Below are 27,075 nucleotides of genomic sequence, written 5' to 3' on the forward strand. Positions count from 1 at the left end.
ACGGTTTTGGGAAGCGCTAACGGCAGATGAAGATAGCCGTTGGTGAGAGCCACGTGTCGAACGATGCGCGAAGGGTTTGGTGGAGCGTCAGAGCAGCAGAAAGTACTATCGCTTGGAATTCTGCGCCCATGCCACGTAGACCGGTGTTAACGAAGGCTTCTTCAGTCTTTTCGCTAGACAAGTCTTCGCTTAAGACTGGGGGGCTTGTGTACCGCCCTGGTGGTCGGGTGCGATGACGTGGCATCCTGCTACAGTATAGGCGTGTTGACAAGGCGCCAGGTTGACAGTTGGGAAGGAAGTCGGGAGGCACGTGTAGTCGCCGATAGTTAAGTTGGCGTGTTCCGATCTCCAGCTTACCAGAATAGGCGATCGCCAGGTTGGGGATGAAGTCGCCAGATGCAGACTCAGGCGACCAGGCAGTCGGAGATCGCCAGAACAAGCACATCGCCGAAGATGAAGGAGAAGCAGATTATGAAGGCGGCCGGCGAGACCACAGGGAAGGTGTATGAAGGCCCTACCTCGCCAGTTTCAGTAGAGATCGCACTCCTGAGTTAGCTATGCACTGGGCAGTACCATGCATAGGTAACTTAGCCAAAATGAGAGTAGAAGCAGCGCCAAGTCAGAGAGCCCCAGATGATGGCACGTGTACAGTTGGATACGAGCCACGTGTCCAAGTCTGTAACTGCCAGGAGAGAGAAAACCACCAGGTATATAAGAGTTCCTAACAGATTTTCTAAGGTACGCACGTTCAGTTCATACACTTTACGCTTGCGAGTGACAGAGCTGTTTGTGAGAGAGATTTGCACAGTTCCAGTTCTTAGTATTCGGTGATACCGCCACTGACTTGAGCGTCGGAGTGCGATCGGCCGCAGCGGCGCCGTATCGTTTCTTTGCAGGTTCTTGAGATAGATCCAGAGGAGGAACGGAGGTGAGAAGCGGCGCGCACGTCGATCCCTTGACGAGGCATTCTCCAGCGCTCCGGTCAACAGGCAGGATCACACCTTGATTAAGAAATCAGTTTTTCAAAACACAAAGCAAAAAGCACAGCACTGGGAAAACAATCGGTTGTTTCGCAAAAACAATCGGTTGTTTATACCAGTAAACAATTATCAAAACTGAATTCTAAAGAGTTAGAGATAGAGAAAAAGTACACAGATGTTTATACTGGTTCACTACAAACCCAGAGCTACATCCAGTCTTCTCAGAAACCCTGAGGAAATCCACTAAGCAATCACAACTTGCACTTACACCACAACCAAGAAAGTGACATTGAACACCTCAAGACACACACTCTTCTTGGCCAACACACCAACACTAAGATTGCTGATCTTGATCCCCTCAAGAACACACAACCAATCTCAGCAAACACAGAAACGAAAACTTGTTTCACAGAGTACAAGGATTACACTTGTTACAGAAGATAATCTGAAATCAATACAAGTAGAATCCTATTCCACAAACTTTCAGCAATCTCAGCTCTTTGAAAAACTCCAAAACTCTTAGCAAAAAACTTGTCAAAGATTAATTCTCAAATCTGTTTTTCTGAATATATTCAAAGATGTAGTTTGTTATCAAATCTTAACAAACTCTTAAATTGCATTAAAAGATTGGTCAAAGCATTTAATGACTGGAGCGTAAGCAGTTAAATAATTTAAAGCTCAGTCAAAGATAAAACAGTTTTTCTGTTATGGTCCCAAAACAAACAATCGGTTGTTTCCTCGAATCAATTGGTTGTTTTGGTTCTAACAGTTCAACCATTTGAAAAACAGTTTTCAATCTTTTCTTAAAACATCTAAGTATAAACAATCGGTTGTTTCGACAAAACAATCGGTTGTTTTAACTTAGTTTGAAAACATTTTACTTTCACAAAGATTGAGAATGCCTATGCTTTAGATTCGATCAAGGGGTGGATTACAACATTCAAACTACCCAGAACTATACTAAACCAGCACAACAACAGCAAGCAGAGCCAAGGCTTCAACATCCTTCAAAGGGTTTGAATTCTTCAAAGCTTGAACATCACTTGGTTCAACAATCTCCCCCTATTTGATGAAGACAAATCCCTAGTGCTTGTGTTTGATCTGATTGAATCTGAAGCAGTACCTGCAAAAATAGCATTTATACTATCCAATGCTTCTTACAGCAGCAAGTTAGATTTTTATATATTCAAGGCATAAAACATGATAAACAATCGGTTGTTTACACGAAACAATTGGTTGTTTTTATCAGCAGCAGCAGAAAACACTTTTATATCAGAGATTTTAACAGATTTTACCATATCAGATATACAAGAACCAATTAATTCTCCCCCTATTTGTCTTCACAAATGGACTTTAGCATGTATCAAAACAGATTTAGGACAGATTATTAAGATCAAGGATACCTAACGCATTTCTTAAGAAGAAAAACCTCTCTTTTGGTAACGGTTTTGTGAAGATGTCAGCTAACTGCAGTTTGGTCTCCACAAACTTCACTTGACAGTTCCCATTGTTTACATGATCCCTGATGAAATGATGACTTATTTCAATATGTTTGGTCCTTGAGTGCTGAATCTGATTTTTGATAAGATTGATGGCACTTGTGTTATCACACATCAAAGGAACCTTGCTGATATGTAATCCAAAGTCTGCAAGTTGTTGTTTGAGCCACAAAATCTGTGCACAACAGCTTCCAACAACAATGTATTCAGCCTCAGCAGTAGAGAGAGCAACACATGCTTGCTTCTTGCTATGCCATGAGATTAGGCTTGAGCTAAGAAGGTGGCAAGTGCCACTTGTGCTCTTTCTATCTAGCTTGCAACCTGCAAAGTCAGAATCTGAATAACCAATTAAATGAGTTTGAGAGTGAGAAGGATACCATAATCCAACCGATGATGTTCCTTTGAGATATTTCAGAATTCTTTTTGCAACTTTGAAGTGTGACTCTTTAGGATTTGCTTGATATCTTGCACAAAGACACACCACAAACATTATGTCCGGCCTACTAGTTGTTATATTTTAACAGTTCAACCATTTGAAAAACAGTTTTCAATCTTTTCTTAAAACATCTAAGTATAAACAATCGGTTGTTTCGACAAAACAATCGGTTGTTTTAGCTTAGTTTGAAAACATTTTACTTTCACAAAGATTGAGAATGCCTATGCTTTAGATTCGATCAAAGGGTGGATTACAACACTCAAACTACCCAGAACTATACTAAACCAGCACAGCAACAGCAAGCACAGCCAAGGCTTCAACATCCTTCAAAGGGTTTGAATTTTTCAAAGCTTGAACATGACTTGGTTCAACATTTACGACTCTTCGGAATTTAATTTCTTCGAGCCTGGGGGCAAGTGTACGTTTGGGGGCAAGTGTACCGATCGGTTCCGAACGAGCCAGTCTCGACCAAGGTGGCCGATCGCCCGAGCCAAAGGACACCTCAAGACACGCAATAAATAATAGTAACGACGGTTACAATAGAACTTAATGAGTCACATTCATATCCCGAAATATGCGAGAAATATCTCCAACGAATTAGTCAAAAACTGATTGACTGAAAGTTGCACATCCCTATTAATTAGGGACCTCGATACATGTCAGTTAATAACTGATATTCGGTCCATTACCATAAGGGTCCATAACTAACACTATAAATAAAACTCTTTGTGAATGTGTAAGGTACGTTTTTCACATTCTACTAGAATGCACTTAAATCATAAAACTGACTTGAGCGTCGGATTGCAATCACAGGTAACCCCGACTAGCGGAGCATCAACAGCGAAGGAAGGAAGCTTGAAGAAACTCAAGGACTACCGACACATCAGCAATTGTACAACCAGTTTCAGGTACTATCTGGTTCCTTTTTGTCCATACAGGTACAAATAATATTTTAAATTAAAAATAAAATAAAATATATTAAAATATTAATTTATTAGAATGTTAGGGTTATATTTTTAGTGTAAAGGATGCCAATGTATTATCATCCTAAAAATTATAAGCTAAATTTGGGATTTAAAAAGGAAAATATTTTTTTACACTAAACCGTAAAAGCATACACTAGACAACACATTATAATAATAAAATAATATTTTAAATTAAAAAGTAAATTATATGATTAAAATATTATTTTATTAATTTGTGAAGTAAATGATTTTTTAGTGTAAAGCAACGTGGATTGATTGGGTTCACATATTTTCTAATTATTGCATCCTTTCCTAATAAATTGATTGATGTACAGAAGTTGGCTTTATGTGTTTGAATCTGCAGGAAAAGGAAAGCTGAAAATTGATCAGCAGAGAAAAAAAATGGATTCTTCTTCTTTGCACATAGCAATGTTTCCATGGTTTGCTATGGGACATTTAACTCCATATCTCCACCTCTCCAACAAGTTAGCAAAGAGGGGACACAAAATCTCCTTCTTCATCCCCAGAAGAACACAATCCAAGTTAGAGCAATTCAACCTCTTCCCAGATCTCATCACCTTTTTCCCTATCAATGTTCCTCATGTTGAAGGTCTTCCTCATGGTGCAGAAACCACTTCCGATGTGTCTTTTTCTTTAGGTCCACTCATTATGACGGCTATGGACCGCACTGAGAGGGATATAGAGCTTCTCCTCCTAGATTTAAAGCCGCAAATTGTTTTCTTTAACTTCACATATTGGCTACCAAACATCACTTCTCGCTTGGGGATCAAATCCTTTCAATACTTCATTCTTAGCCCTGCCACAGTATCTTACACTACAGCCCCTCCAAGGATGAACCACAAGGGTAGCTTAACTGAACTTGACCTTATGCAACCCCCTCTTGGTTACCCTGTATCATCTATCAAACTTCATGCACATGAAGCTAAGTTCCTTGCTTCTAAGAGGAACTGGGAGTTTGGTAGCGGTGTTCTCTTCTATGATCGCCTCAACAATGGTTTAATGCTATCAGATGCAATTGGGTTCAAAGGTTGTAGAGAAATTGAGGGGCCTTTTGTTGACTACCTTGCAGAGCAGTTTGGGAAGTCTGTTGTCCTTTCAGGACCTATCATACCTGAGCCACCTAACACTGTTTTGGAGGAAAAGTGGAGTGCATGGCTTGGAAGTTTCAAGGATGGTTCTGTGGTTTTCTGTGCCCTTGGGAGTGAATGGAAACTACCACATGGTCAATTCCAAGAATTGTTGTTGGGTCTTGAACTTACAGGACTTCCATTCTTGGCAGTTGTGAAAGTTCCTATTGGGTTTGAGACAATTGAAGCTGCACTCCCAGAAGGGTTTAAGGAAAGAATTGAAGGGAGAGGGATTGTCCACAGTGGATGGATACAACAGCAGTTGATTTTGGAGCACTCATCAGTGGGTTGCTTCATAACACACTGTGGAGCTGGTTCATTAACTGAGGCACTAGTGAATAAGTGTCAAATGGTGTTACTACCACAACTAGATGGTGATCATATTATTAATGCAAGGATGATGGGTAGCAACTTGAAGGTTGGGGTTGAAGTGGAGAAGGGTGAAGAAGATGGCTGGTTCACAAAGGAGAGTGTAAGCAAAGCAGTGAAAATTGTGATGGATGAAGAGAATGAGGTTGGCAGAGAAGTCAGGGAAAATCATGCAAAATTGAGGAATTTCTTGGTAAGTCATGATTTAGAGTCCATTTGTGTTGATAACTTTTGTCAGAAGCTTCAAAATTTATTCAAGTAAATTTTCTAAGTTTTAAAAGTTATTCCATAATGTGAGTATCTGGAAGGCTTAAATAATGTTTGTGAGATTACACTTTAATTCTTGTTCAACAGATATCTCAATTAAAAAAAAAAAGACTTGTAAACTATCACTTAACTACTCAATAATTATTTTTTGTTATTTATGTTACATCTATTTAAGAATTTTATTAAGGTCGAGCGGGTCAACTTTATAGGAAATTTTTTATTTCTGAATTGTTTATTGATGGGTAAAAGAATGTATAGATGTGTTCTTATACAATAAAGATTTTCATAATAAAAATGATATAATGGAGATAATTTTATAAAGATGAGTTAAAATTAATTTTATTAATTAAAATAATATTATAATAATTAAAAAACAAATAACATTTTAGATAATAACACAAAATTGTGACCTAAAGAATAAAAATCATGATTTAAAATTTAAGTAATGATTTTTTGAGCCGTAATTTAGGTGGTCGTGCCATTTCTAATAAGCCACAATTTTTAGCAACTCCGCATATTTAAAATCATTGCTTAAAACCTTGACAATGACCATGATTATAAATTTTATAATATATATATATATATATATATATAAATTTTTTAATGAAAAGAGTTTTATCAAAATTTTCTCTCTCATATCCATGAGATAAGAGAAAATCGTTAAGCCTCTCGTACCACTCTTGAGAAGCTTGTTTTAGTTCATATAAAACCTTTTTAAGTTTGAAGACATGATCAGGATGTTTGTGATCTTCAAATCCAGGAGGTTGAGACACATAGAATTCATTAATGAAACTATTAAAAAATGCACTTTTTACATTCATATGAAAAAGTTTAAAGTCACTCATACATGCAAAAGCAAGCAACAATCTTACAACTTCTAATCTTGCTACATGGACAAATGTTTCATCATAATCAATACCTTATTCTTGATTATAGCCTTTAGCAAAAGTCTAACTTTATTTCTAGTTATAGTTCCATATTCATCAAGTTTATTTGTAAAGACCCATTTAGTTCTAATGACATTGATATCATCATATTTTTTCTCAAGAATCTAACAAACTAATTTAATTCATCATGCATAGTTGTTACCCAATTTTCATCATTTAAAACTTCAATGACATATTTTGGTTCAATTTGTGACACAAAAGTCATATGTTCACAAAGATTATCTATAGAATGATGAGTATGTTAGAATATATGGCCTTAAACGAGAGGGAGGTGAATTGTTTAAAAGGGGTTTTTGAAAACTTTTTCAGCTTGAACAAAATCCTTTGTGTGAATCCATATCAGAATTTCAATTAGCCAAGAATTTAAGCACAAAACAGCAAAGCACCAGAAAGAAAACAATCGGTTGTTTCTGCGAAACAATCGGTTGTTTCTGCGAAACAATCGGTTGTTTATACCAGTAAAGCAATAACAACTGAATTTAAATGAGTTTAAGGGAAGAAAGAGATACACCAACAGTTTATACTGGTTCACTCTTAAACCAAGAGCTACATCTAGTCCCCAGAAGCCACTGGGTAATCCACTAAGCAATCAAAACAGATTACACACAAACCACCAAAGCAGTGACCTTGAACCCTTTAAGAAAAATACTCACTTTGGCACAACACACACCAAGAATGTTGATCTTAACCACCTCAAGAACTCACAACACTCATTGGCAATAACACCAAAATTACATAAGATTCAGAAAGAGTTACACTTGTTTACAGAATAATCTGAAATCAATACAAATGCAATCCTATTCCACTTTTTCTTGAGAAAACCCAAAGCTTGATGTTAATGTTCAAAACTTGAAAGCAATTTTTTTCACAACTGAAAAAACACAAATCTGTTTCACTTGTTTGTTTTAAAACATAAACAAACCTTTTATACTTTTCAAAGATTGGTCAAAGCATTTAATGAAGGAGCGTATTCAGTTGGAAATCATTTAAAGCACATTCAACCACCAAAATAGAATAATGTTAGGATTTTCAAAGAAACAATCGATTGAAACCACGAAACAATCGATTGTTTTGGTTTGACAGCAAGTCAACTAACAAAAACAGTTTTCAACCTTTTCAAAAACACCTAAGAGTAAAACAATCGATTATTTCGACAAAACAACAGGTTGTTTTTCACTTATCAATGAGGTCATAAGAGACCAAAGGGGGAGCCCGTTTGATAATATACTGCTCCCTAAACAGTGTTGAGAACTATTCGAACGAGGTAATGTGTCCGTAAGGAAGACTAACGAACCAGTCCAATGTTGTGCCTGTCAGCAGCGTACTCATGAATAGCTTACAGTGCACAACGTCAGAGCCTCCTGACAGTATTATCTAGGTGTGGAAGGCTGTGAGATGAGCCTTTGGGTCCTCTACACCTGTGAAGGTGGCCTTCGGACCCATGAAGGTGGCTGGTATCACAACGTCCATGGTTGTATAGAAGATGACACCTAAGAACATTTAAGTCAGAAACATGACTGTATCGACCAGTCCTCGGACGTCGTTGACTGCTAGTAATGGTGAGCCACGTAAGCTGGGTCCCACGTGCGGCATGGGCCAGTGTCTCGTGAGCGACGCGAGCCAATGTGTCGAAGAGTGGTCAAACGTCGATCACTAGGATGTGTCGATGTGTCATCGACAACAGAGTGAGGGCGATGTGACATCGGGCGTCGGTGACTCAAACAGCAGAGTTGGGCCACGAGAGGTGGATCCCAGACAACACACCAGTTATCAGTAGGGAGAAACCTAGATCACGAGGGGCCCATGCATGTGGTGTGAAGAGTGCATTCAGGCGTAGCACAAGCAAAGAACCACTGGAAGCGCTAAGGCCCATGAAGGTTACGTTCCAGGGGTAGGCTGCATGCATGGCACGTGAACAGCTAGGGCACTCCCAGGACGGATGGCCCCAGAGATTAGGTGCACAAGTTGGTACCCAGGTGGTCATCCTGTCAGAGGTTGCACTCCAATAAGGGAGTCTTACGCATTAGATTGCCCTAAGATTGGGTGATAGCGGCGCTAAGGCATACCCTCAAAAACCTTAAATGCGGGTAGCGGAAACCCTAGACTATATAAAGGGTAGTAATAAACCTAACAAGGTACGCAATATTTACGCGATACACACACAATTTACACAGAGCTTTTATGGATAAGAGTTTTGGACTAGCCCCAGTATTGACTTGAGCGTCGGAGTGCAAACGGCCTCTAGGGCGCCCCTTTGTCTTTGCAGGTTCAGGTGTTTGATCGAAGGAAAGCACGAAGGAAGGCAGAGAGAATTGGGCATGTCATCGTCGTTGGAAGTGCGAAGGCAATCGAGTCAACAGGCGGGAACAATGACCATTAGGTACCATATTGGTCAGCATGAAAGCCATCCAAACTTGAGATAGTGACTTCATGTGCTTCTGTAATATCCTCCACGGCTTACCAGTTGCAGTTAGTTGATATGTGTGATCAGCTAGACAAATTTCCCTAGCCACTTTATCATCATTAAAGCCAAAATTTTGTTCCTTCAACTTGTAATATATGCACTTCTCATCTCCTCTTAACTGTAAGGGATCACCCAAAAATGCACTAATGGAGTCCCTGTCAAATGGTACCCATTGTCCTCGTACTTTGGATCTCAACTCCTGAATTCCCTCCTCTCCTACCCAAGCGTTTGCATAAAATTCATGGACCACATCAGGATCATACATTGGAAGAGGCTAAGCTAATCTCATCCAATTCCTTCTTTGCAACCCCCCTAAAAATTAGTCATATTGCTCAGGTAGCAATTGTACTCTTCTATCAGGGATAAAAGCCCAATTCTTTATTTCATCATACCTTCGCTGCTTTTCTTTACTACCAAACCTGCTTCTTGGAGGTTCCGAAGACTCCATCCTCGGTCTTTTTCCTTTAGATGTTTGAGTTGCAGTACTCTTAGTCCGTCCCATGGCTGCAAATTTAAATTTGGACACAATCCATTTCTCATATATCAACATTAATCAAACTCTCAATTCAAAACTTAACCAATCTCATGTAATTTTCTCAGTGCATTTTCACAAACAACTTCCATGCATGCTTAAGTTTTCATGAAAAAGAGTAAGATTTCTAAATTTATCCATCCAAATTAGAGAACCAACAATGAGTCATACCAAACAGAATTCATTAGGCCAAGAGTTTAACTTCATTCATCAAAATCATCTCAAAACTCAAAAATTTCAAAACCCCCAAATTTGTACCTCAACACCTAAATTCATGAATTAATCACGAAATTAGACCAAGATTAGAGATGAAAGACTTACTTGACACCTAATGATCAACGATTTCAAACTTGAGAAAGTAGCAATGGAAGATTATAGCATAAATAAGCAACCACAAAGCAAAAACGCAAGCTTTTCACCAAGAATTTTGCAAGGAATGGCACCACTGGACCCTACAACGCGTTTAAAAAAACGTTGTCAAAGTCTTCTCGCTTGGGCGAGAAAAACACCGAGAGCACAATAAATTCTCGCTTGAGCGAGATAACCCTGGTAAGCTTGTGTATTTCTTCAGTTTTAGGGACAACATTTATTATCATATACCAAAAATCTATCTTAACACAAAATAAACAAATTAAAATTACTGGGTTGCCTCCCAACAAGCGATTTATTTAACGTCGTATAGCTTGAGAGTTTGTTATCAAGGAGGATAATTATCTTGTTCAACCCATGTTTTTGTTATCACTTTTGTCCGCCTTGAATATGGCTCTTCAACTTCAATTTTTTCGTCCATCTTTAATTCTTTGATGACCCATAATTTTTTCATTTTCTTCCTTCCTCTACCCCTACCTGCGTTGACCATGATAGGTTGTCCTGGACGATACTCATCTCCTTCCACTGGCTTTCCTTGATTGTTCTGGTCTCCTTTTGCCTCTAACTTTTCATGACATGTAACTTTCTCCTTTGGCTTTGAGCCCTCCATCTTCTCACCATATTTTGATATTTCCTCTTGTCTCCCATTCTTATCTGCAATACAGTTAGTTACATCATCAAAATGATTAAATCTTACCTCTTCATCATGAGACCTTACTCTAAGTTCTCCTTTGTCTACATCCACTATGACTTTAACAGTCTTCATGAAAGATCTACCGAGAATTAAAGGGACCTCCTCATCTTCTTTCATGTCCAAGATAACAAAATCTACTAGGAACATGAATTTGTCTACCTTTATGAGGACATCTTCCACCACACCATAAAGATGTTTCATCGTTTCGTCATCCAATTGTAACTGTATCTTGGTGGGTTTAACCTCTAAGTCACCTATTTGTCTTAACATGGTTAGTGGCATCAAATTTATACTTGACCCTAAATCTAATAGGGCATTACCCTCAAATAAATCACCCATTGACACAGAAATAGTAAAACTCCCTGGATCCTTGAATTTCTTTGGCAAGTGTTTCAAAAAACTGCTTCCCGCTTCCGGCTCCATATCTCTATCTTCAAAACAACATATCTTCCTTCTAACTCCATCAAAGAACGTTTTTTTCTCTGGCCATCTTGCAAAATAACTTTTTGGAAGCAAAAATTAATCCTTTCTTTTCTCTTTTTACATGCATAGAAGAATGAGATAATTATTTTGAAATTCTATTTTCTACAACTTTATTTTTCTCCCTATTTTCTATTTTCTCCCTTTTCCTTCTCAACTTTCACCATCTCACCATCTCCCTTTCTTTTTCTTTTATCACCCTCAGTAGTGATGTTATTACAATGCTCCTTGGGATTGGTGGTAGTGTTGGCTGGTATTTGGCCAATTTTTTCGTCAACAATTTGTGCAAGTTGTGACATTTGTTTGGTTATCTGTCCTATTTGAGTCTTCATGCTCCTAATCGTGGTCATGCTATTATCCTGGAAACTCAAAATATTTGACAAAGCATCTTCAATTTTACACATCCTGTCAGGGATAGATGGATAATTAGATTGATGTTGTTGTTGGAAAGGCCCTTGCTTGTTAAATGAATTATAGTCTTGTTTCCACCCAAAATTCTGATTTTGATTATTTTTTCAACCTTGAGAATAATTTTGGAAAAACCGCCTTGCCTTCCTTGTAATATTTCATATTAAAATATAGACACTTATGAGTATTAATTTCTGAAATGAGTATAAAATAACTCTTAATTTATGAATTTATACTTTTTTTACATATTTTGTGATTTGTAATTGAATAGGAACGATTTATTCCCAAATTTGGCGTTAATTTCAGAATTCTAGGGGAGAATGGAGATGATTGGGCAAAAGAAAATATACAAAGCTAAAAAGAGAAAGTTGGAATGCATCAACACTCACCAAAGCTGCCCAAATTCGCAAAAAGCCAAGATACCACCAGTGGATCTCTCTCAAGCGAGTAGAATCTCGCTTGAGCGAGATAGCACTAGTAACGTTGGGCCTTTTTACATTTTATTTGCCCAAGTGAGCCCATTAACACCTAAGCAAAAAGTCACTTCAGCCCAAGCAAATTAGGTTAAATAGGAGGCTTAAGGCACAACTGTAGTGGGCAAGATTGAGAGAAAAACACCATAGAGTGAATTGTAACCCAATTGGAAGAATAGGAGGTGTGAGAAACATTAGAAGAGGAAGTCATTAACAAGAAAAATCTTGGATCTTCTTTTCTTGCTCTCAAAGCTTATAACAGTCATCATGTGTGGCTAGTTCTACCCTTGGGGTTTAGGAGTAATTTGTTCAAACTCTCGAGGTGATATCTAAATAAATATTTTGTTCTTGATTGATGATTGGTATTATTGTTTTGTTTATAATGTTTGGCTTACCATGACCTAGAATTTTAGATTTAATTGGAAAGTACTTCTAACGTTCTGACCTATACGATAATGCTTAACATATTTGAATGTTAGAAATAGATTTGATATGTTAATTGCTATCAATGTATAATCTTAATCATAAGTTGTTTTTATAAATATACGAGGAATCGATATTTAGGAAGCATCTTAATAATTTTATATGCAAGGAATGGATATAAATTACTTTTATACGGGCATCAATATCAATCAAAGGACACGATATTGTGATGCTAATTAATACAAAAAAGTGAGAAAGATGAAACTCAATCCCTATTTTTACATTTGAAGCAATAAAATTTTTGACTTGTTTTCTTGTTAATTCTTGCCATTATAACAACTCTCAACAAACTTTTATCATTCTGTTTTATCTTTAGCGAATCTTTTACTTGAATATTCAACTATTCCTTGTGGGTTCAATATCCATCCTTAGGGACACATTATTACTAATGACAAAGTGGTGCACTTGCTGTAAAAAGTCATCAATAGCTTTGTTGATAAATAACAAGAGTCCTGATATATTGACACCCTCTGACAGTAACACACATTTGACGCTACAGACGTGGCAATGACGTGACAGAGTGAAATTGCGCACGAATGAGCAGCGCGAGCTTCAAAATAGGGTAAAAAAGAATATATTACATCGGTTCTTAGAAACAAGCGGTGTAATATATTTTTTTTTACTCAGAATGACCCATACTACATCGGTTAAGTCATCTAACTGATGTAATATATGGCCCATATTAAAAAAAATTAATTTTTTTTTTCATAAAGAGTGGGTGGGTCATAAACGTCTCATAGGTAACCACTTATAGACACTCGGGTAACCAGTTTTGTGTGTTCCAGTATATGTGGAGAAACCTACATCGGTTAAGCCATCTAACCGATGTAATATATGGTTTTATTAAAAAATGATTTTTTTTTTCATGAAGAGTAGGTGACCATAAACGTCACATAGGTAACCACTTACAGACACACGGGTAACCAGTTTTGTGTGTGCCAGTATATGTGGAGAAACCTACATCGGTTAAGCCATCTAACCGATGTAATATATGGTTTTTATTAAAAAAAATGAATTTTTTTTCATGAAGAGTGGGTGACCATAAAAGTTACATAGGTAACCACTTACAGACACACGGGTAACCAGTTTTGTGTGTGTCAGTATATGTGGAGAAACCTACATCGGTTAAGCCATCTAACAGATGTAATCTACGGTTTTTATTAAAAAAGAATTGATTTTTTTTTCATGAAGAGTGGGTGACCATAAATGTCACATAGGTAACCACTTACAAACACACGGGTAACCAGTTTTGTGTGTCAGTATATGTGGAGAAACCTACATCAGTTAAGCCATCTAACCGATGTAATATATGGTTTTTATTAAAAAAAATTGATTTTTTTTCATGAAGAGTGGGTGACCATAAACATCACATAGGTAACCACTTACAGACACACGAGTAACCAGTTTTGCGTGTGCCAGTATATGTGGAGGAACCTGTGGCTGGGTAGTTCTGGTAGGATTATTACACCGGTTAAGTCATCTAACCGATGTAATATATGGTTCTTATTAAAAAAAATTGATTTTTTTTCATGAAAGGTGGGTGGCCATAAACGTCACATAAGTAACCACTTACACACACGAGTAACTAGTTTTGCGTGTGCTACGGGTCATATATTATAATATAGAGTCAGTGTCACATCCTCACCAAATGTCACATCTGCAGTGTCAATTAATGTCACGCAAGCGGTGTCAAATCTGTGTTAGTGACAGAGGGTGTTAATAAAATATTTTTTTCAAATAACAAATAGTTAATCCACTTATAGCTAGTGAAAAAAGAAAAAAAAAAATTAACTCATTCAAACAGAAACAAATCTGAAAGCCTACTAAAAATATGCAACACCAAAAATACACACTCTCAACATTGTCTTTAGAGACTAAGTGTAAAAAAACACTTTTTACTAAAACTTTATTAGTGTTAATTGATTATAATAAAGTTATGTGTTTGTGTTTTTCCTTTTGCTGACAGAGTCCATGTTATTTTCGGTATGGCTTTGACATTGTTGTTCCTTGGGGTTTCAACTTCCAAGGTGGTTAAAAACAAAGATTTAAAGAGGACAACTGAATTGGCTTTTTTTTTATTTTTGTTATATTTGAGCGAAACAATCTTCTTTGTGAACTTTTATCGTCTCTAACATAACACTAACATCATCTTTTTAACTCTAAACCGGTAAGAAAACCTATATGAGAATTTTCGTCTTTATATCATATTTAACTTTATCAAATTCAGTCTTAAATTTCTCTTGTTAATATATGCAACCAGGAGAATCTGGTCCCAAATTTGAGCTTCCTTATAATTAGTTGGTGAGCGATGAAGATGAAGTTGAGAATATTGATGTAAAAGGCAAAAGAAAACAATTTCTTATGCAGGCCTTTAACTACACTTGCAAACGCATGCAAGAAAGACTTACAAACATCTTTTCTATTTAACATTTATTATTCAATAATTTCATTTATAAATTATTATTAAAATTATTGATTCAATATTTATGATGAAACCTTTTCAAGCTAAAAACTATGATTTCATTTTAAACATCTTTTAAATCTCTTGGAATATAAAATTACTTGTCAAATCATCATCGTTATCCTTTAAGATTTTTTTGTCAATTGATGTTAGAGTATATTGGTCTTTCATGAAACATCATTAATTTTAGATGCCTCCCATTGATTTAAATTTCCAGTTATTTGATAATATACATGTTTTAAGAAATTTATTAACTGTACAATAAAAATAACCATGTTGAAATACTCTATTAAAAAGTGTGTAAATATTGAAATATGTTTTTGAAAAAAAAAAGAGATTATGATTTTCTATTTTGACATTTTGAAGTGAATCGAAATTTTAAAGTGACAATTTATTGTATCTTAATTTTAAAAAACTTGTTTAAAGAGAATCAAATATATATTTTCCAAACTAATTATCTAATGATATAGTGATTGATAATTTGAGATTAAGGAAATTAAGTTTCAGAAGTTTATTTTTTGAACATTCTTTCTTACATAAGTCATAATTATTATAATTTTATTTTATAAGTAATTAAGTATTTAGGAGCGTATGTAGGAAAAGAAGAGAGAATGGTGTTTATTAGTGAATAAAATAAAGATAGAAATATTTTATGAAAATAGATCAAGTTATGGATAGAATACACATTTTTCTTTTGGAAAGAAATTTATTATTCCCAATAAACTTATTATTGATTGATAATTAAATAAAATGAAGACATATAGAGAGATGGAATTTAGAAATTGTACGTTGTGAAGGCAATAATATAAAAATTAGTATTTTAGTTTTGTATAGTTTAGAGCAATGATTGTTTTATAATTAATTGCATATATAAATGAATTTATAAATATGAGTATCTAATATTAAAAAAAGGTAAAAAGTTAGTGGGAGCAACTTCCCTCACTTCAATACATGGATTGTTTTATGGGTGTAGGGAAAATTGCAAATAAGATGAGTAATTTATTTTTATGAAAAATTTATTTTTGTTAGTCTTAATCAATTAATATAATTCATTAAAAAATATTTTTATTTATTTTTAAAATGTTATTTGTAACTAAAAAATTAAAAATTGAAAGTTAAATTGAATAATTTGTGGGTATAAAATGAGTTAAACACGATCGAAATACAAATATATTTATATATTGTCTAAATTGAGATGGAACGATTAAATCTAACTCATTTTTAAGGCATGCAAATTTGCCAAACCAAACTTATTAATGAATGTATCTTTTGATTTTAATCAATAATTTAATTATTGCTAATATTTAATTTGAATTTATTAGATAACTTCCATTGCGGAGCTTTATTGTATACCGTATTTAACGTGAGGATTTTTTAAATATATAAATTTATGAAGATTTTAAAATAAATGAAAAATAAATATATTATTTAAAAAGGTTACAAATAGAAAATTAAATAATTTGTTCATTTCTTAAAAATATTTATTTTCTCTAACTTTCAAAAAGTTATGGGAAACCCATTTATCATTTTCTAAATTTGATTCTAACGGTTTTCAATACAACCAAACTTAAGTTAAAATTAATCAACTAAATATTTAAATTAAAATTAATCAATAAATTTTTCATGAAAGGACTTTTTTCTTTTTTATTAGATCTAACATCTTTGATTTTGTTTCCCATGTATAGGTTGAGATTTGTTCTTACATGTGCAATTTAATTCAGAAAGATTAATCTTGATTAATCTAGGTTTTTTTTAGTAACATATTTGGTTTTTAAATCAGGTTTCTCAAAAATTGGTACTTCTCTAACTCTTTTTGATCTTTTGGGTATTTTACTTGAAGAGCATAAATTTTTGTGGAATAAGAAAAGTTAATTGAAATTTATAAAATTGATGTAAACTTTTAAAACGGTTAGATGCTTGAGAATGAATTGATGGGATATTGATGTCTTGATGATGTTGTTTTTTGTCGGATAAAAATGATATGAAATCCTTGACTTTTGTTTAGCCATTAAACTATGAAATTTGAAATTGTAATATTGAAGTTTTATTGATGAGGTTGATTTATTCATAAGGTTATGTTGATAAGTAAATTAAGTTGAGATATTTCTTTAACTTGATTATACTTGTTTGTTTGAATAAATTGTTATTATATAAAAATTAAGTATTATGTTTTAAAATAATTGATTGTTTGAATTAAAATAAGTATATTTGATTTGTATAAAGGAATAAATATTTAAAATTAAAATTTAACGTAGTTTAATTGAAAATTGTCATAACATGGTATATTGATCAAGTGAGATTCCAGCAGTGATATTTAGTTTGATGACAGAATATTATTATTTATTGTTGAGTGTCTACCTGTCTTGGTTATTTATGTGTGTACTAAGTATTGTAATTCATTTTTGAAAGTGATATATTGACTTAACTAGTTAACTCACATATACTAATATATTAAGTTTTGTTTTTTTATCAGCAAGAAATCATAAATAAATATGAATCACTTAACAGGTGATCCAAGTCTTATACAAAAAAAATAGGACCTCACTCCTTAGTCTATCCCAAACTTTCAACAAAAACTACCAACAAATCTTTACTCCAAAAACAACCAAAGAAATCGCCCTTGGCAGCAAGCAGAGTATATCATCATATCAAACTCCAAAATACATACAAACATAATCACCTCAACAAACATTAACCTCCAAAAGGGACCTTTTCTTTTAAACACCTTTACAAAATGTACAACACCTTAACATACCATGAACACAAAAACTACAAAAACATACATAATCTTTGCGTGAAACAATTACTCCTCCAAAGAGTCACATTATTCTAATGTAAGAAGCAGATGTTCCTATTGTAAAATATCCCCTTACTCCATCTAGAGAATCAAACTACTTACAACCAATTTGCAAAACACACAACTTTTTCCTTCCTAAAATAAGAATTTAGCAATACATACCAAAATAAAGGAACCAAAATACAGATTTCATACATACCATGGGTTCCAAACACCAATCAGAAAAAGTGAACTCTGCATCTTTTTCTTAACTAGTTATCCAAGCCAAAACTTTTCTTTGGCCATCATAAACACCTCTATATGGTCTACTCTCCCATTCTTAAAAACACACCTATTTCATAACAGTGTTAAGCAATGTTCAAAGGCAGTAAAAGCACAAATAATAAGAACATTACATCTCAACACACTTCTCCCCCTATCTGTCTTCACAAATAGACAAAAGGAAGGATTTAAAAACCTTAAGATAAAGCATGCATATCAATTATACCCAACTCATTCCTTAGAGAAAAGAACTTGTCCTTGGATAAGGGCTTTGTGAAAATGTCTGCAAGCTGACTTTCTGTGGTAACAAACTGAACCTCACAATCTCCATTGCTGACATGGTCACGAATGAAGTGATGCCTAATCTTAATATGCTTGGTCCTAGAATGTTGAACTTGATTTTTTGTCAAATTTATGGCACTTGTGTTGTCACACAGCAAGGAAACCTTGCTTATCTTTAATCCAAAGTCTTCAAACTGTTGTTTGATCCATAGGATTTGTGAACAACAGCTTCCAGGCAACTATATATTCATCTTCAGTAGTTGATAAAGCTACACACACTTGCTTTTTACTGTGCCATGATATGAGGCTTGATCCAAGCAAATGGCATGTTCCACTTGTGCTCTTCCTATCTAGTTTACAACTTGCAAAATCAGAGTCAGAGTATCCTACTAGATGTATGAGAGAGTGAGAAGGATACCATAAGCTCACGGATGTTGTGCCTTTGAGATACTTTAGGATCCTTTTGGCAGCTTTGAGATGAGATTCCTTAGGACATGATTGGAATCTTGCACACAGGCAAACAACAAACATAATATCAGGTCTACTCGTAGTAAGGTAAAGTAAAGAACCTATTAACCCCCTGTATTTAGTTTGATCAACTTCTGGTCTAGCTTCATTCGCACTTAAGTAACAATTTGTTGACATTGGAGTTGTTGCATCTTTACAACTCTCCATTTCAAACTTCTTGAGTATGTCATTACAATACTTGGATTGACATACAAAGATGCCTTCTTTGGATTGCTTGATTTGCAGCCCAAGAAAGAAGGAAAGCTCCCCCATCATAGACATATCAAATTCTCCCTGCATAGCTTTAACAAAATCTTCACACAATTTTTCATTAGAAGATCCAAATATAATGTCATCCACATATATTTGAACTAAGATTACAGCAGAATCAGACTTCTTAATGAAAAGAGTTTTATCAATCTTCCCTCTTTCATATTGACGAGATAGAAGAAAACAACTTAGTCTTTCATACCATTGTCTTGGAGCTTGCTTAAGGCCATACAAGGCTTTCTTCAAGTTGTACACATGATTGGAATATTGGTGATCTTCAAATCCAGGTGGTTGTGAGTCATAGATCTCTTCATTCACAATCCCATTTAGGAAAGCGTTCTTCACATCCATCTGAAAAAGTTTGAACCCATTCATGCAAGCAAAAGCTAATAAAAGTCTTACCGCTTCTAACCTTGCTACCGGTGCGAAGGTCTCATCATAATCAATCTATATATGTGGTGGCGGTTATAATATGACGGTTATTAAAAATCGTAACAATTAGCTGTATAATGCGACAACTTCGTAAACGCCATAATATTCCTTCGAAATGTGACATTTAGAACTGCCATAATTAGCCTTCAAAATAAAAAATTTCCCGCTTTTCGTTCCCTCCTTAGCCTTCAAATTTTCCAAAGTTTTTTTTTTTCGTTTTCCCCTCTTTCACTCTTCGAAAATATAACTTTGACTCTTGGAAATGTATCTCTTTCCCTCAACCTCTAAACCTTCACTCTCCCCCTCGTCCTCTTCAAGTCTTCAAGTTCCTCTAAACCTTCTCAACCCCATTTTGTAAACCCTTCCTTTCACCCTCACTGCAATCGTTCCCTTCTGAACCCCATTTCCTAAACCCTCACCCTCACTCTCACCGCAAACGTTCCCTTCCTAGTTGTATTTCGTAAACCCTCACTCACCACCCCATTTCAATCGCACTCATTCTCCCCACAGTCGTTCTTACCAAAAAATCGTTCTCGTCATCGCAGTCAATTTAAGGTTTTGTGGTCGCCATAAGCACCGCTTGTCACAAGAGTTATGTCTTCTGATTTTGTGGTTTGCAAATGGGAAACCATGCTTTAATTTCCATTAATCTTTAGTACCCAAGAATTTAAATTTTGTTAGATCCGTGGGACAGGGGTCCACGATACCAAATACTCTCGTGAATTCTTAATGTTCCTTAGTCTTCAATCTTTGTATCGTGGAGTTTTCCTTTGTGGAGTTATTATCTTCAAGTTGTTCTATGTCACCAGGCTAAAAGGTTGGTATTTTAAGGGGGTGGTTTTCTTGATTGTTTTTTCTTCCGTCTTTCACCTCAGTTAGCAACAATTTTCAACCACCGAAGACCAAAATGTTAGTTTGTGACTTTTGCAATTGGTTTATTGTAATATTGCAGATTATTTTTAAGAATACGAGGTTTGTGTAAGATTTGATTTTGTAGGCCTTTGATCTTTGATTACATAGTGGACATGATTTTGTTCATTATGTAAAAACCAATGATTAGAAATGTCTCTAAGGGGTTTGATGAAATGCCCAAGAGAAATGCCTCCAGCGTGACGTGTAAAAACTTTTGCAGTGGCTGGTCTTGATTGTGAATCAAGGTCTCCAACGATAGTGAAGTGCTTCCTATGTTCAAGTATAACTACACTTTGGCATTTTCATCCTATGTATCTTCCATTATTTTAGAAAGTACTTTCTGATTCTGTATTTTTTTTTCTGTAAAATTGAGCAAAATCATTCATAAAGTTTAGTTAATTCTTTATTTGGGAGTTATACCACTTTTGACTTGGACATTATGTATCATTAGCTGTAGCCAAATATGGTAAACACACGTGTTCAAAGAGAAAAACTCTGATAAACTAATCCACTGTGATTGTTGCATCTGATTTTCTACAGTCACGCATCTAATTTTTTTCAATTGATTTATTGATGACTTCTTTACAGAAATGTCCTTATGCATTTATTTTTCTATAAAATTAATTGCAGGGTTTAGTTTTTTACTGGAAAATAAAGTTTGTCTGTTTTACAAGATTTTGTGGTGTTTTCCTCTTATTGCCAATCCTATTTTCCATCTTGACCTCTTCTTTCCTTCCTTTCACTTCAGTCTTGTTAAGTACTTTTCACTAATGACAAGGTTAAATTTACACTTTATTACAATGAAATAATAATTTATATAGTTGAAATGTGAATATAAAAATAAGAAAAGTTTTCAATGAATCCATAATAATGGGTCACTCTAACCGTAATTATATATATATATATATATATAATTTACTAAGAATTATATTAAAATAATACAATTTAAAATAGGTATAATTTTATAAGGGGATATTACTTTTATTTTGAAAATTTCAAAGGAAACTCAGATCATGTTTTGCTCCACGTGCTTAATCGTTGACGAAGACATTTCATACCAAACTTCTACAAATACAAATTCTATTTCAAAGTTTTAGATCCTATTTTGTATTCAATATTAAAGGAAACTGTAATTAAGGAAAGCCACAAATACATTTTGAATACTTCTTTATTATATGAAGTTAATGTGACACCAACACTTTCTGCGTTTAAATTCTTTCATTTAACTATTCTCTCACAGTTAATAGCAGACTCTAATAGTAGTGGGGAACCAATACCCGAGTCATGTGCCAAAGTATTATTCTCACAATATCCGTGAGTCATGTTTGGATTACCCTTAGATCCCTTGTAAAAGTACTATATTAAATGGGACAAAGTATAAAGAATATGTTCTTCAAGGGTATGTTTAACACCCATAAGTACTTTTTAAATGGTTATCCAAATATGCACATTGTTGTTCACTAGCACATATGTTCTAGTATTGAATAAAACTTAATAAACCCAAACACTAAAAACTGAAAGTACTTCACATGATGCAGGAACCAAGAGAGGCCCCATCAAATTCCAAGTCCAGTCACTGCATTCATATCTAATAGAATAAAATGGTCCACAAGATGATAATTTATTTTACTAACTGGAAAAGTACTTAACAAGAGTAACTTGTTGTAAATATATCATAACTTATCTACGTTTATACCATCTCTAGTAACCTCATATGCTTTCCCTTTTCCTTGTCTTCTTCATGTCGGCCATACTATATGTATTATTTGAAGATTCGTTTTTGCTTCAAGGTAAATAAAGATCTCGTTAAAAGAGATGTTATGTTTAAAATTGGTAAATTGTGGAGGGGGTATAGATGCAAACTCTACAATGAATTCTATGACCCAGTGTTAAGCAGAAATGACCTGATAAAGAATGTTTCGGATGGTTTTAGCATCGAGTAGTGGGCTATTTTTGTGGATTATTGTCTCAAGCCTTCCACAGTGGTACATACTTTTCATTTCGAATATTTTCACTAAGCTTGATTTTAAATTTTCAAAAACTGATTTCATTTTACTATATGGAAACTATGTAATAGAAATAGAGATATAAGAAAGAAACAGACTATTCCTCACAATGGTGGTGCTATGCCATTGTCAAGAAGGAAGGATAATTTGGTATATTTACTTATATCTAGCATTGTGAATTTGGCATATATTTTAATTTATAATATATTATGAAATTTTGTAATTATATTGTCCTTTTTGGAACGTATAGAAAATTGAGACTGGTAGGAACATTGGTCGAGCTAAGATGTGGAAGATCACACGTAAGAGGAAGAATGACACGTATGTTAATGATGAAGCTATGGAGATTGTGGTAACTTCTAATTATATCAGTTTTGAACCCCTCATTTGCTTTTTATGTTGAATAGAGTAATTCTTTTTGGTATATACTATTTTTGAGACATACTATTTTGGATACTATTTTGGATACTGTTTTGGGAACGTATTGTCTCTGCCATGGGTATATATTATGTTGGGCTGTGTTGGATTGTTTTGGACTATTTTGGATATTGTTTTGGATTATTCAAGGCTATTTTGGATATTGTCTTGGACTGTTTAGGATACTGTTTTGGGAACATATTGTCTCTGCGATGGGTATATATTGTTTTGGACTGCGTTGGATTGTTTTGTACTATTTTGGATACAATTTTGAATTGTTTTGGGCTATTTTGCATATTGTCTTAGACTATTTAGGACACTATTTTGGATTGTTTTGGAAACATATTGTCTCTACCATGGGTATATATTGTTTTGAACTGTGTTGAATTGTTTTGGACACTATTTTGGGCTATTTTGGATATTGTCTTGGACTGTTTACGACACTGTTTTTGACTGTTTAGAAGGAAAGCAATATTTTTCTACTTTAAAATACAGAATAATCTTGCAAGACCAAAATGAGTAGCTGGGCAACTTCAATTTCTCTTACCTATAATTTTCTTTATAAAATATTGGAGATTTCCTAGTTCCTTGGATTCTATGTGCACGGAATTTTGGATTAGATAAATAGTCCTTTCTTTATTATTGTTATTGTTTTTCTACATGGATCGTGTTTTGGATTCTATGAACACACATACTACTAGACAATACAGGAAAAGACAAGAGCTAATGCTGGTTGCTTCCATTTTTATGTTGGAAAATCCAGACATTGCATCAGATATATCTCCAAATGATAGTGTCATTTTTGGAAATGAGTATCCAGGGAGGGTCGGAGGAGTTTCATATGGAGCTTGTCCTACTCTTGCTTTTAAGAAATCCACAACAAGATTAAGTATGAATCATGGTTCCTCTAGTGGTGGGTCTTCAACTAATGTTGAAGAAAAGGTATACTAGATGACAACTGAACTTGCAATTGTAAGGAGCCAAATGCATACTATGCTAGCCTACATTGCTTTTAGACCTAACGTGCCAGAACATTTTGCTGCAATGGCATCAAATTTGGTACAAGCATCTATTAATGAGGTATAAATTGCTATACTTAAAATTTTATTATAATATCTTTTTTAATTATTTTTTAAAAATTGTCAATTAAGTCTAAACATGTTTTAACTTATTCCAAACACTTGATGTTGGAAGTGGAGCTCCATCACCAAACCATAATATAAGATCAAGTGGAGGCAGTAAAACAAATTAGGATTGGGAGTTTAGTCACAATATGTTTAGAAAGTGAAACAATTTATATTTTGACAATTTAATTTACTTGTTGTTTGGATTAGTTTGACATTATCAACTTTGTTCTCTCAATGAATGAATGAAGTCATCTTTTGATTATTATATTTATCAATTTTAATTATATTATGAAGTATAATTATATTATGAAATTAGTTTATGTGATAACTTAATTATATTATGAAACTTAACTGTGTAATGAAATTTAATTATAATATAAAATTAATTAATATTATAAAATATAATTAAATCAATTATTATAAATATTAAAAATTAAATTAAATATTTAATATTCGAATTATGACAGTTATAATGGTTATTATAAACGTCATACTATACTGTATTAAGTGGCGTTTGCCACTATTTACGTTGGATTTGGTTTACCCAGTTTTAAAATTACAACATTTATAACTGACGTAAATTTCACGCTTAAAACCGGCACTTTATACAATGCATTATATGGCGTCAGCTACAAGAGTTCTCAATTGACCGTCACATTAAACTTTGTAGCGACAAGAATTCTGGCGGTACGCGATACCACCACAGACGTACAATGTGGCGGTTAAAAACGTCAAGTTATACGAAAATAACCGTCACTACATACACGTTTTTTTATAGTAGTTATCAAGGCTTTAAACAATGATTTTAAATCTGTGGACTTGCTAAAAAATTGTGGCCTATTTGAAATGGCGATGACCACCTAAAACAACGACTGAAAAATCATTACTTAAATTTTAGGTCACCATTTTTATTCTTTAAGTCACAATTTTGTGTTATTGTTTAAAGTGTTATTTATTTCTTAATTATTATAATATTATATTAAATAGTAAAATTAAGCTTAACTCATCTTTAGAAAATTATCTCAATAAAATTAGATGGGTATATAATTTGTCTATATATGTTTATTATGAAAATCTTTATTTTATAATAAGAACACATGTAGATTTTTTTACCCATCAATAAACAATTCAGAATTAAAAAATTTCCTATAAAGTTCACCCGCTCTACCTTAATAAAATTCTTAAATAGATGTAACATAAATAACAAAAAATAATTATTGAGTAGTTCAATGATAGTTTGCAAGTGTTTTTTTTTTAATTGAGATATCTGTTGAACAAGAATCAAAGTGTAATCTCTCAAACATTTATTAAGCCTTCCAGCCTTCCAGATACTCACATTATGGAATAACTTTTAAAACTTAGAAAATTTACTTGAATAAATTTTGAAGCTTCTGACAAAAGTTATCAACACAAATGGACTCTAAATCATGACTTACCAAGAAATTCCTCAATTTTGCATGATTTTCCCTGACTTCTCTGCCAACCTCATTCTCTTCATCCATCACAATTTTCACTGCTTTGCTTACACTCTCCTTTGTGAACCAGCCATCTTCTTCACCCTTCTCCACTTCAACCCCAACCTTCAAGTTGCTACCCATCATCCTTGCATTAATAATATGATCACCATCTAGTTGTGGTAGTAACACCATTTGACACTTATTCACTAGTGCCTCAGTTAATGAACCAGCTCCACAGTGTGTTATGAAGCAACCCACTGATGAGTGCTCCAAAATCAACTGCTGTTGTATCCATCCACTGTGGACAATCCCTCTCCCTTCAATTCTTTCCTTAAACCCTTCTGGGAGTGCAGCTTCAATTGTCTCAAACCCAATAGGAACTTTCACAACTGCCAAGAATGGAAGTCCTGTAAGTTCAAGACCCAACAACAATTCTTGGAATTGACCATGTGGTAGTTTCCATTCACTCCCAAGGGCACAGAAAACCACAGAACCATCCTTGAAACTTCCAAGCCATGCACTCCACTTTTCATCCAAAACAGTGTTAGGTGGCTCAGGTATGATAGGTCCTGAAAGGACAACAGACTTCCCAAACTGCTCTGCAAGGTAGTCAACAAAAGGCCCCTCAATTTCTCTACAACCTTTGAACCCAATTGCATCTGATAGCATTAAACCATTGTTGAGGCGATCATAGAAGAGAACACCGCTACCAAACTCCCAGTTCCTCTTAGAAGCAAGGAACTTAGCTTCATGTGCATGAAGTTTGATAGATGATACAGGGTAACCAAGAGGGGGTTGCATAAGGTCAAGTTCAGTTAAGCTACCCTTGTGGTTCATCCTTGGAGGGGCTGTAGTGTAAGATACTGTGGCAGGGCTAACAATGAAGTATTGAAAGGATTTGATCCCCAAGCGAGAAGTGATGTTTGGTAGCCAATATGTGAAGTCAAAGAAAACAATTTGCGGCTTTAAATCTAGGAGGAGAAGCTCTATATCCCTCTCAGTGCGGTCCATAGCTGTCATAATGAGTGGACCCAAAGAAAAAGACACATCGGAAGTGGTTTCTGCACCATGAGGAAGACCTTCAACATGAGGAACATTGATAGGGAAAAAGGTGATGAGATCTGGGAAGAGGTTGAATTGCTCTAACTTGGATTGTGTTCTTCTGGGGACGAAGAAAGAGATTTTGTGTCCCCTCTTTGCTAACTTGTTGGAGAGGTGGAGATATGGAGTTAAATGTCCCATAGCAAACCATGGAAACATTGCTATGTGCAAAGAAGAACCATCCATTTTTTTTTCTTTCTGTGGATCAATTTTCAGCTTCCCTCACATTCAAACATATAAAAGCCAACTTCTGTACCTAATCCTTAATTTATTACGAAAGGATGCAATAATTAGGAAACATCTCTTAAAGTAATGGTCCTCGCTGGTAAAGGACAGTGAGTTGTTATTATTCTTGTATTTTACGTTTCATCATATTAGATTGAGAGTATTAAATTGGAACGTGCCTTAGTGTGGTTTTTTTATGTTTTTTTTTTATGGAATCATGGTTAATTTTATAAGTTAATTATAAAATAAGTAAAATTTTAAAATTATTAAAATGACTCGTGTAATTTGAGAGTAGAATCAGATTTT

At 34.5% G+C, this 27,075-nt stretch overlaps 2 protein-coding genes across 2 annotated transcripts; one reads left to right on the plus strand and one right to left on the minus strand.

The window, feature by feature from the left end:
- Window positions 1–4,184: 4,184 nt before the first annotated feature.
- Window positions 4,185–5,850, plus strand: LOC137835376 (cyanidin 3-O-galactoside 2''-O-xylosyltransferase FGGT1). Its single transcript, XM_068643857.2, has one exon. The coding sequence runs from the start codon at window positions 4,208–4,210 to the stop codon at window positions 5,657–5,659; it is 1,452 nt and encodes a 483-aa protein (XP_068499958.2). The 5' UTR covers window positions 4,185–4,207; the 3' UTR covers window positions 5,660–5,850.
- Window positions 5,851–25,219: 19,369 nt separating this feature from the next.
- Window positions 25,220–26,831, minus strand: LOC137835378 (cyanidin 3-O-galactoside 2''-O-xylosyltransferase FGGT1). Its single transcript, XM_068643858.2, has one exon. It carries the CDS (start codon window positions 26,728–26,730, stop codon window positions 25,354–25,356), a length of 1,377 nt encoding a protein of 458 aa, XP_068499959.1. The 5' UTR covers window positions 26,731–26,831; the 3' UTR covers window positions 25,220–25,353.
- Between the last annotated feature and the right edge of the window lie 244 nt (window positions 26,832–27,075).

This window comes from Phaseolus vulgaris, chromosome 5 (assembly GCF_051622355.1).
Source record: "Phaseolus vulgaris cultivar YP4 chromosome 5, ASM5162235v1, whole genome shotgun sequence".
Classification (NCBI taxonomy): Eukaryota; Viridiplantae; Streptophyta; class Magnoliopsida; order Fabales; family Fabaceae; genus Phaseolus; species Phaseolus vulgaris.

Bases quoted from the DNA above. Each gene is read 5' to 3' on its own strand.
- LOC137835376 (XM_068643857.2), top strand. From the start codon at position 4,208: ATGTACAGAAGTTGGCTTTATGTGTTTGAATCTGCAGGAAAAGGAAAG.
- LOC137835378 (XM_068643858.2), bottom strand. From the start codon at position 26,730: ATGGATGGTTCTTCTTTGCACATAGCAATGTTTCCATGGTTTGCTATG.